Below are 12,004 nucleotides of genomic sequence, written 5' to 3'. Positions count from 1 at the left end.
TGAAGAATTTCTATACAGTTCAGTTTTGATTAGGGGTTAACAAGACAAGAATTCTTATCTTGATGACAAACTTCTCCTCTTGTCTTGAGAAAAAGTACTCTTGGACCTGCAGTTGAGATATCTTCATATTCGTATTCGTCTTCATCTCTTCTTATTGTATTTTCGTTTTTTTTCTTCTTATATTATGTAAAATGGTTGTACTGTTTAAATGAATAAAAAAAGGAAAGAAATTTAAAAAAATTGTCTTGACGTTTTCTTGAGTCAAGAAATTCCAAGATCTTGAAATAACACACAACTTAAAGATTAACGTGAAAAGATTTCACTTATACAGAAAAACGTAAAGTAGGTTTTGAGACAATAAACCATGAATCCTGAGGATGGGAAACCACTTGACTTTAAATGTTGCTTTCACCCTTAAACGTTATTCACAACGTCAATAGGCAGTTTAAGGTGAAATTTCGTCTCTCAAGCCATAAATCATATTTCACAAATTTCCGAAAATATTTTGGCACTTACGAATGAAAACAGGAGTTAACTCTGGATTGCAATGTACGGGCTTAAACTTAAAGTCGTAAACGTTATCTGTTTGAACCTTTCAGAGAGGATTCCGAATCAACCCTTGAAATTGTTCGTAGATTTATAATATTCATAGTTTGTCACCTGGGGAGTTAATCTTTGGCAGTATAATAAGCTTAGTATTTCAATTTGGTGTGCCTACCTACAATTTGTGCATGAATGCATAGGAAAAGGGAACTTTCATTCATTGCCATAATCATACGGCAGTTGGAGTTAAAATAAATATAATAAAATAGTTCTTCGAGGAATTTGCAGTTAGAATTTCGTTAGAAATTTGAAAAGAGAATGTCCAGAACTCATTCCAAGGAATAGTGATATTATTGACTGAAATTTCATGAATGAATTATAATGGTGTGATATTCTTGTCCAAATTTGTTACTTTTAACAAAAAATTATATAGAGTGAGTCTGACTCGTACAAATATTTTAACAATAGATTCTTGAGGTCAAAACACTTTTTTCCTATACTATTCTTTCCGATTCAACCCAGATTGAATGATGTAGCCATTTTGATTTTTAATAATGAGCTGTGCCACGCGTGGAGAAACAAAATTCCTTTCAAAATAACTAGCTAAATCTATGACATCTCACATTAGTGATTCTTTTAAACAGAGTTGCATTCAGCCTATAAGTACCCAATATTCCGAATATCTTTCGATTTTTCTTGTTTTTGAACATCAAATCTCTCGAAGACGGCTTATTAGATTAGATATACGATGAAATATGAGGAATACTTTTATTTTACAAAACCTTGTATATACTTTTTAACAAGGCTCATTTGTCATCCTTCATTTTTGTAGACTTTTTCAGTCTCTTAGTACCTCCTAAAAAAATTCTAATGAAATACTCTGGAATAACTTACCCTTATTGAAAACAACACTTGTTGTCTCTTGCAATTATATATGAAACGCAAAGGATATTTAAAAAAATCAAAAAATGTCAGCCACCTGTGATTTACAAGTTAAATTCTATACGACTCTCGAAATTTTCAAATTTTTCTTAAAAATTTTGCGTTTCATGAAAAAATTCATGAGACAAGAATGTTATTCAGTTTGATGGGCTTTTTAACTTTTCCAACAATTTTCAATGAATTCAAATACTTTTTACTTGAACTGTTCACTCTACTAGGATTATTTTGACACATATGTTTCGAATTTTCCAATAAAGTGATTTGTTGTTAAAACTAAAAACACTATCTTCTGCAGCATAGAAATTTAGGAACCTATTCTGCTTTTATTATTTAGTTTCAATACGCGTTCAGGGTCGAAAATGGGATTTCAGAGGTAAAAACCGATGTTTGTGTATAACTACCTACTCAAAGTGATCTACACTTTTTTCTGTGAACAAAAGTTTTCATATTTATTTCAAAAAAAGATTGTTCATGTCAGTAAACGGATCATCCATGATTATCATTATCAAAAGGATTCATACGTAGAAAGTATCGCGTCCTTTGTTCATCATCAGGGCGGATGTCGTAGGCAAAACATTTTTTTCCGCGTCGGCTAAACACAACATCAACCCCCACCAATTGACATAAACATAACGCGAAAACTACAACTATAACAACACAAACATAAATCCAGGGCAGCTTTGCACTTGAGTTATTCACAAAATAAAACCCCCACCCTCTTTTTTCTAGGCGGGAACGCGCAATGGGGCGTAAAAGCTCTATTAGCCGAGCCCTGATTGGCCGGTTCCCATTGGCCGTAGACAGGAGGGGATTTGAGCTACGTAGCGCTTTGAGAACCTGTTCTCACAGACACCAGTTAACAAGCAGTCTCAGCGCAATACAGACGTGCCAAAAACTTTACCGATCGTGTAGTGACTTCAGTTTGAAATGGTGAATAGAGAAGATACCGTCGTGTCTGTCCCAGCCATGGCTAGGACACCCCTCAAATCTTCGTTTTCGATCAGTTCCCTGATACCAGAAATCTTCTTGGAGGAGCATAACGAGGCTGAAAAGGCAAGAATACCGACGCCGGTCTCTGACTTGAGTGAATCGGATTGTGATTTGGATGTCACTGGTACACCGCCACCTTTGGATTGCAGCACGGGCGAGAAAGACGACCAGAGCAAAGCCAAGGAAAAGCCTCCATACAGCTACAACGCTCTCATCATGATGGCCATCAGGAGTAGCCCAGACAAGAGGTTGACGCTCAATGGTATCTACGAATACATCATGAGTAACTTTCCTTACTACAAAGACAACAAGCAAGGTTGGCAGAACTCCATCAGGCATAACCTGAGTTTGAACAAGTGTTTCGTGAAAGTGGCAAGGCATTACGATGACCCTGGAAAGGGTAACTACTGGATGTTGGACCCTTCGGCCGAAGACGTTTTTATTGGTGGTACCACCGGTAAATTGAGGAGAAGATCCACTGCAGCCACGAGGTCGCGTTTGGCAGCTTACAGGAGGTCTTTCCATTTACCCCAGCAGTACTACCAGCAGCAAGTGTACCAGAGGTATCCACACCCTTACTTCTTACCACCACAAACAAATTTACGGCCAGTATATGGGAATGTACCAGTGCAGACGCAACTTTTGGATATGGCTGCTTACTTGAGGCAACCCCACATGGAGCTTTATCAAAATTTGAGGTTTCCGCAATATCAGCCACAGATGATGGCGCCTTTGGTGCCCTTCCCCTTATCGCCATCCAGTGCTTCGTCTTCTCCCGAACCAAGAAATACAGACAGTTTGTTCAAACCAGTGACCGTAATATCGAGACAATGTTGATTTTTTGATTATGTGAGTGATAATTATTCAAAAGGCTAACCAAAGAAATATTAGATATAGTAAGAAACTGCAGTCTTTCAGTACAAATTTGTTGTTTTGTTTCGTTATTCGAAATGATTCGTTTTTGTTTTATATCCGATCCGTCGGATTGATCTCGACTTTTTGTATATATAAGATGTAAAAAAACAACATGAATGTACATAACTTTATCAGATAGATGATTGTAAATAGCTGTATATAAAATTTCTTAAATTATTCAGAGTTATATGTGAAAAATTGTATATTAAGTGAATTTTATTCGAGTCTATTCCAAGAAATAAATAATATGAACCATGACCTACCTCTTTTATTCCATTAGTAACCAGATGATTAAAAAAAAGGATGAGAAGTGTGATCTTGAAATTTCACAAGGTAGATTGATACTAATTTTCGAGGTGGAATATACATAAATAAACAGATATAGATATTCAAGAATTAATACACGCAGGATAAATTCATGAAGCTATATAAAATGGAATTTCAGTACCGTTTGAGCTTTTCAGAATTCTATTCTTTCTCGATTTATTGTTCGACAAAGTTAAGCATTGTTGACTTCATCATTTCATTTTACTGTGATAATGTTCATTTAATACCTGATCAGCTTTCAAGAAACTTTATTTTTCGAAGAAAATAGTCTGACAAAGACAGAAATTTGGTTATCTTGAGCTAACAAAATTTATGGCTTTTTTCAACCTTGTTATAGTTAGTGGCGGTTTAGGTATTTCTCAGGGCGTACCTTTGAAAAAAGTAATCCTAAATCTTAAGGATATAGGGGATGTGGCTATAAATAACCTTAGTAATTTTTCGTAATCATGTGGCCTTTGAAAAATAACGATAAATATAACCAGAAAAGAAGGTAACTTTACTTTCTAGCAATCAAGAACTCTGGAATGTCAAGAAAGGTATGCGCATATCCCTTGAAAGTTGAAATTTTTTATTGTTTTCAAAAGATGAAGAATCTAACCCACATTTTTGTGGGGTAGGTAAATTTAAGTTCGTAGATAATTCTAGCCTATACGAATATTTATTAAATATCAATGAAAGTCCTCGATACAAAATGAATTTCACTCTGGAAAAATTGTGACAATATATCCATCAATAAAATTAGAAGAAAATAGTGCCAAACAAATTGATTGAATTAAAAAATTTTTAAATGGACTTCAAGGATAAATAATAGACATAACTGTATAAGTATAATTCGAATAATTAAATCAAGAAATATAACCGGAAGAATTATAACGATTGAGGAATATAAATTTATATAACCACAATATTCGTAATTTTTGTTTCTAAATGATCGTATTTCAAAAGATGAATGATCTAAGAAAACTATATATTATATTTTCATGAACTCTGCTGAACGAACTCGATGAATTTTCGAGATTTATTAATTGAAGAGTTGTTCTTTTGGAATATGTATCACATATGTGTCGAAAGTTGACCCGAAAAAGATGTGGTCAGTTAAAAAATCGTCAAAACTGAACGGTTGCACCAAGCTGCATGAAATTTCGAGATTTGTCACTAGAAGACTTGCTCTCTGAGAACTTGAGAGAAATTTTTTTAATATCAAAAATTGATTTCATTACCCCAATAAGTTTCTAAGTAGGTTTCTTTCAAACATAAAGCTTATATTACAATTATAACGATATACCTATTTTATATCAACAAAACACCATACATAATATGAAATATGCTTCCCTCTCCAAAATCAATCCTGGAACCACCAATGCTCTGCTGTAGATTTTACAGATGCATTTATTGTGGCCCCTGCAATGAACTGATCATTGTAGCCAAGCATTCCTATTTCAAATTCGCTTAAAATCTTTTCGAAATTCAATTTTTATTTTGAGATTATTTTTCAGACTTGAAATGGTAAATATTCTACTAGAATTTGCATCATTCAAATAAATTCCAGTAGGGCTACAATTCTAGTTTAATTCTTGAAATTATTGACACTTCAGTGAAAAAATATACCACATCTCGTGATATGTCACGATTTGACTGATACACCTCACCGGGGCATTTTCTAAACTTCAAAATAATCCATCAAAGTTGTTATCGAAATAAACACAATGGAGTTTATTTCATTAGACTCTTCCTGTCGGCTCTCCTTTGACGGGATGAATCAGTAAGGACCATAAGAAGTCCGACGTGAACGAAAAAGAACGAAATATTTCATTCTTTTTCATTCCCTTCCAGAGCCTCGATCAATTGACGGGGCACTAAGTGGACGTAGGTGTAAGACTGGGCGATGTTGGCCTGCGGGTCAATTAGATCTAAGTCCCATTAACTAAAATGTTGACGTGACTTTCGGGAACACTGAGTCACAGATGGGAGAATCAATTTAACTTGCTGCGGCCGTTGAATTTGTGGCTACCTACGCTCAATCAAGTGAAATTGGAGAAAATGTCAGTTTGGGTCCTTTTTATGTTTATTGGATAAACATCCTCCGAGACGTTAATTTGATGGTATGCAACACGTAAAAGGTGGTTAAATGCGGTTGATGGTTACTCTTTTTTCTGGGCAACGATTATACATCCTAAACAATAAATCTCAAATCTTGGTAAAAGTGGATTTCAGAATATACAGGGTGTAAAATACTTGAGAATAATTTTAAGTCAAGAAATAGCAAATACTAGGTATACAGGATGAGTCTTTGACTCGTATAAATATTTCAACAGCAGATTCTTGAGGTCAAAAGAAACCCTTTTTTCCTATACCATTTTTTTCTATTCGGCCATGATAAAAAAATATAGCCATTTTAAATTATCATAATGAGCTGTGCTGTGCCACCCTTGGAAAAACAAAATTCTCTTCAGAAAAACTAGCTAAATCTGTGACACTACACATATGCCGATCCTTTTAAACAGAGTTGTATTCAGCCCAAATACCCAATTTTTCAAATTTAATATTGAATATCAAATAACTCGAAAATGGAGCATTAGGTATACGAGAAAATATGAGGAATACTTTTATTTTACAAAACGTCCAAAAATCCATTATAGCGTCCAACTTAGTTTCAAGAGTTGAATTCTTTGAATTTTTGGTATTTTTATGGTACGTAATGGTCATAATGGGAAAACTGGAAGACGTGGGTGATATCTTGTGTTCGAAGAAGATTCATCAAATAAATGAAAAACTATGTTTCGAGATTAATTTCATTCGATGAAACCGTTTGGGAGAACTGAAAATAACGTTTTTTAATGGTTTTTTAACAGCCTGTATAGTTTGAACCGGACCGATTCGGAAAAAGTGGTAGGGTAAAAAAGTGTTTATTTTGACCTCAAGAATCTATTGTTAAAATATTTGTACGAATCAAAGACTCACTCTGTATAGTAGGTGGCTGTTTTCACCAAACTAATTGACATAAATAAATTAAGAAAAGTTCATTTGAGTGGAATATCGTACTGAAATATGAATGATAATCGGTTATGATCACATGGCTCACTGAAACTTCATAACATAGTTATGATGAAACTGGGTTGGTCAAAAACTAGTTAAAAATTGGAATTTTGAGTATACAACGAACGAAGTTACCTCCCAGGAAACACACCTTGGTTTAGTATACGTCTAATATTCATCCTGATGGTATATTTTTCGTTTTGGTCTATCACAGTACAAGTATTTTACGTCTATATTATACCATTTTTCTGTAGTAGGTTTATAAAACGTCTTTTAGCGTTACCTATATATACCACACTATATGTTTTTTGCTTATCAATAGTTTTTTCAAGAACTGAAGATTATTTTTTGTTTATATACTTCAATTATTTTAAACTCTTCGTCATATTCATCAGTTATTAACGAAGTCTACAAGATCTCTGAATTATACGCAGGGGCGGATGGGACCACCGGGAAACCGGGAAGATTCCCGGTGGGCCGGTCGATTGTTGGAACAGAGGGCTGGTCAGTTCGTACCATTTTTTTGTCTTCGGCGAAACATATTTGACATCGATATTTTTATTTTTACAAATATTGAAATCTACCAATAAATATATGTTTCAATAAGTTTTGAAAATAATATTAATAAAAATAAATTATTCCTGAACAACTGGCATAAACAGGGTAGCTTGAAACGTAATGAAATACAGAAGTTGCAAAAAACTCTACACGTGATTGTATGATTATTATGCTGAACTTGCCTTATACGAATGTTTTAAGTTGCCAGTCCATGGGACACGGGGTGTGAAAGTAAAGTTTAGTTATATGATATTAAACCTCTGTTTTTAATATCACACTACCAAACTTTACTTTATTACTTTATTTAATATTATTCGACAGAAGCTTGCTCGCTATAGGAGAAACAAAATCTATGTCGGCCAACTTAGTATTTGAAGATGCATAGATTGCAATTCAATGATGTAAAACGAAAATCTCCTAAAAAAGGTTAAGGTTATTGAGAAAATATATATTTTCTGACAGGATAGGTCTCTTCTTTGAGATCTAGCTCCTTATATAATCTACACTGAAACGAGTTATATAAGTATTCTTATTTCTCAACAAAAAACTCCTACAACTCAATTTTCTTGATTCTACAGTCAAAATTATCATTATTATAAATTTTTGTGTTTTCCACATCACGAAACTAGCAACATTAGGCGTGTTTAGCTTAATGGCCATTTAATTAGTTGCAGTATCAATAGTTTATAGATTTTATTTAAGTTTTGAATAGTATGTATGAGTGTTTCTTCAAAATTTATTTAGGTACAGTGGTTGTCTTACGTAAGTGGGTCACTGGATTGCACCTTATTCGTTTAGCAAAAGCTTGAAGTGAATAATTAATATGATGATATTTCAAGGTATATAAAAATATGATATCGAAAAAACTATCTGACATAATCATGAAAAGGTATTATGGTAAAAAACTAAAAAACCATTTTTCAAATTAGTAAAAATTCTTCAGGGTCGACTGGCTTAGAAATTAATGGTACTTAGAGACTATTTCTAACCTTTTTTTTCATTTAAGATTCCACCGATTTCATTCAAAATTACCCTAAGAAAATTTGAAATCGAAATTTGGAAACTATGCATCCATGTTGTGTACGGTTCAAAAAATACTTGATGTCAAATGTGAGAAAATTTGAAAATTTTCATTTTTTCAACCATACCTATAGACAACATAGATTCAGTTTCCGTTGATTCTATTTACTCAGAGTTATTTTGAATAAAATGGATTGAAATAAATATAAAACTAACATAATGCAGATTGTCAAGGAGTAATTAATTTAAGGGTCCATTTATAGTCCAAAAACAATGGGTCTTTCATATAATATATTTTTTTTGAGCAGCCCATGTCCCATGTTTATATACAATGTCCTGAAGAACGCATATGAAAAGAAATGTTTGATTTTTTTCTTAGAAATCAGCAAGCGGACAAAAATCAAATTGAGTAGTTGTTCTATGTAGGCAAAAATAGTTATTTTCCTATCAAGTGCGGAAAGTGATACTTGCCCGCACGAAACTGCCGTTGCCCGAACGATGCGAAGCAGAGTTCGGGTAAGCAGTTGAGTGCGGGCAAGACACTTTACGCAAGAGTTAGGAACAATATTTTTTCTACAAGCGCTTGAAATAATATAAATATATCCATTTCACGAAACAGATCATATCTCATTTGATTAATTCATATATAATGACAGACGTAATTCTGCATGTCATTACTATGGGTTTCTCATCGTTGACGTTCTGTGCATAGAAACATGATAGAATTTAATTTACTCTATAATATTTGCGTGCGGGAAAAACCCCTGCTAATCCATTCCCGCACGCAAATGCGTGCGGGAAAGAAATAGCAGGCGTTTTTCCCGCACGTTTTGGGAAAGTGACTCTTTGCAACTTGGAATGCGTGCGGGAAAAAGATTGAACGCGCACGCTTGTAGAAAAAATATTTTTGCTGTTTCCCTATAATGTCTGCATGCTATCCGCCAACTAGGTGAAAACTTTCACTTAAAGCAGGAAATCAAAAATTAATTTCTCGAAAGTATTATATGAATAGGAAAAAAAATTCTGGCGAAACGATTTTAGAGGTGTTTTTAAATATCCCTTGCAATGATATGGGAACATGGCCCAATTCCTTCATCGCCTTCTCGCTCCCACAAAATGTCTGCTCAATTTTTTGACAGTTTTCTGGATTGTAAAAAACCTTTGATAATTGCTTTTAAGGTGCCATCTTTAGGGGCTGCTCATCAAAATTTTTTTTCATGGCAACTCATGCTAGCTACTCCACTGAACCCCCACCTCAAAACAATTTTTTTCGTTCTTGAAGTGGGCCGGTCTGGAAGAAAATTCCCGGGCCGGTTCGAGGTAGCCCATCCGCCCCTGATTATACGTCGAATATATTGTACTTTTCGACGTACTTCCTACACCTATATTAAACGAATATGTGATAGGTTTTTGGAATGTCTATAAGTGGAAGTCATATATACATAATGAGATCTATTTTGTCTCCCAGTTGTGTTTTTACGATTGAAACAATATGCATCCTACAATATATATCGCTTATTTTCCAGCATTAATAATTTTTCATAATTTATAAACTAGGTCTAAAAGTTCCACAAATTCTACGACTATAAATCGTACATATTTCAACCTACCTTCCTTCTCCATGAACTTAGGTATATTAAACGGATATATGGTAGGTTTTCAATCTGTCTATTAGCGAATTTTTTTAACACTCATCATTGAGGTCTACACTGGACAAATATATGAAAGGTTTCAAATATGACTATTATTATAAGCCATATGTAGATACCTACTACATTACTTCTAGTTATCAGGGAGAAAAAAATACTGGTCCTTTATTCATTATTGTCATATCGATGTTTCTGAGTTTTATATACCTACATATAGTTCCAAACATTCAAGTTTTTCGAAGTTGAAAAAGCGATTCAGCTTATATAAGTGCTTTAATTGTTTGAACTGATTTCACCAGGTAGCTAATTAATCAGCTGTATATAAATGGTTGAGCCGTGGCGGGAATAATTTATATGTATAACATTCATACTAGATATTCTTGAATAGAGGGTACAACCATAGGTGCAATAAATGAAAAAAAAAATATACATTGAACGAAAAAAATGCATGTTTGCATATTTTTCTATAGTTTCCTCGCCAAATGGAGTTTAATTCATTCGGATTGATGGTCGTCAACCAATTAAAAGCAAAGAAATTACACATATAATATCTTTGATCAAAAGTCCCCCAATTCGACAATTCACAGCGTTGTCACATGAAATGAAATAATGTCCTGTCCATACACTGATTGCTTCAACCATCAAAGATTATGCTGTCTATACTTGTGATCTGGAAAACTGAATGCCCTCCTCACTTGAGATGAGACCTATTCACTTGATATAATTGTAGTCTACTAGTTCTAATTCAAACAAGTCTAGCAGATTTATGAGAATGTTCAAGATCTACTACATTTTTAATAGCCTGGCAACGTTGGTGCCATGTTTACGTAGGAAGAGGATTGAGGATCTACGCAGGCCCGACCGGCCAATAGGCAATTAGTTATCGTTACAATACACGCATGTGGCAGTCACGGCCGTGTTTCTATGCTATGTGGCATGCGCTGTTCGTAGTTCGTTCTCCTTGTCGTCCATCTTGAAATAGTTTCGTAAGCTGTGTGTGTTTACTGTGTTTGTTTTGTCTGGAGGAAATTAATTGTACTTTGTCATGAGTGATTGAAATGTATTCTGTTTCAACATAGTGATGGACATGTTTAAACATCTGCTAAAAAACAAAATGACATAACCGATTTTGAAGAAAGCTCTCCACTTTCAAGTCTACTGATATGATGAAAAAGATATTTGGTATGTTTTGTTCGACATGTTTTTTTCTCCTAAAACTAACTGAAATAACATTTTACAGAGGCCGTAGTGCTGATGTGGGTACATCTGATTGAAGCAATCTAAAAATGTAGGAATAGACCATTATATTTATTTAAAGAGGTGTACTCAATGTATATACCTGAATGTTGAAAACTACTATTTTATTATTTTCTGAATAAATTGGTTTGAGACCTAAATAGTTGAAAATTTAGTTTTCCTAAAATCCGATTGACACTACGTTATGTCTTATTCGAAACTATGAAAAGGATAAGTATGGAAGAGGGTAAGATTGTCATAATAAATGTTGAAGATTGACTATATTCAGAACAGTAATATCTAACAACAAATAAGCCTAATGTTCATTCATACGATATTCGACAGTATGAACGATGATCGGAAAGTGCATTTATTGTTCTTTTAATTTATTATATTCGAAATCATCGATCAACACATATTAATGCAATTTCGGATCATCGTATCGTCGGATATTGTATACATGAACAGTAGGTCTAACGTTGTTCAGAGACGTCTATTACTAATACTTAATTGTAGTATAAAATACGATTATTAAACGTCTATTTTTGGTACATTGAGGTCGTTGAAATATAGTCTATAATATATGAGTTGTGAACGTTTAAAGACGACTAGTTTTCGACGTAATTTCTGAATTACTTAAGTAGTCTAAAAGACGTATATGAAATACGAGTATCAGACGTATATGAAATACGAATAGGAGACGTATATCCAGGATTGATTTTATACGTCTACCACGCGGACATTTGTCCTTCTTATTTTGGTCTAATGAAACCGTATTTATACGTCGG

The 12,004-nt window shown here is 33.9% G+C and overlaps 1 protein-coding gene and 1 long non-coding RNA gene across 2 annotated transcripts; both read left to right on the top strand.

Annotated features, from left to right (window-relative positions):
• Positions 1-2,353: 2,353 nt before the first annotated feature.
• LOC123309589 (fork head domain transcription factor slp2-like) lies at positions 2,354-3,641 on the top strand. The gene has a single exon (XM_044892777.1). It carries the CDS (start codon positions 2,413-2,415, stop codon positions 3,310-3,312), a length of 900 nt encoding a protein of 299 aa, XP_044748712.1. The 5' UTR covers positions 2,354-2,412; the 3' UTR covers positions 3,313-3,641.
• A 6,305-nt stretch (positions 3,642-9,946) lies between these two features.
• Positions 9,947-11,377, top strand: LOC123310008. Its single transcript, XR_006537310.1, has 2 exons — positions 9,947-11,162; positions 11,221-11,377. It is a non-coding gene; the product is annotated as an uncharacterized LOC123310008 (long non-coding RNA).
• Positions 11,378-12,004: the final 627 nt, after the last annotated feature.

The sequence above is a fragment of the Coccinella septempunctata genome, chromosome 3, assembly GCF_907165205.1.
Source record: "Coccinella septempunctata chromosome 3, icCocSept1.1, whole genome shotgun sequence".
Lineage (NCBI taxonomy): Eukaryota > Metazoa > Arthropoda > Insecta > Coleoptera > Coccinellidae > Coccinella > Coccinella septempunctata.
Note: the sequence above shows the minus strand (reverse complement) of the source record. Positions and strands in the feature narration are given on the sequence as shown.

Excerpts from the sequence above, each read along its gene's own strand:
- LOC123309589 (XM_044892777.1), top strand. The coding sequence starts at position 2,413 with ATGGTGAATAGAGAAGATACCGTCGTGTCTGTCCCAGCCATGGCTAGG.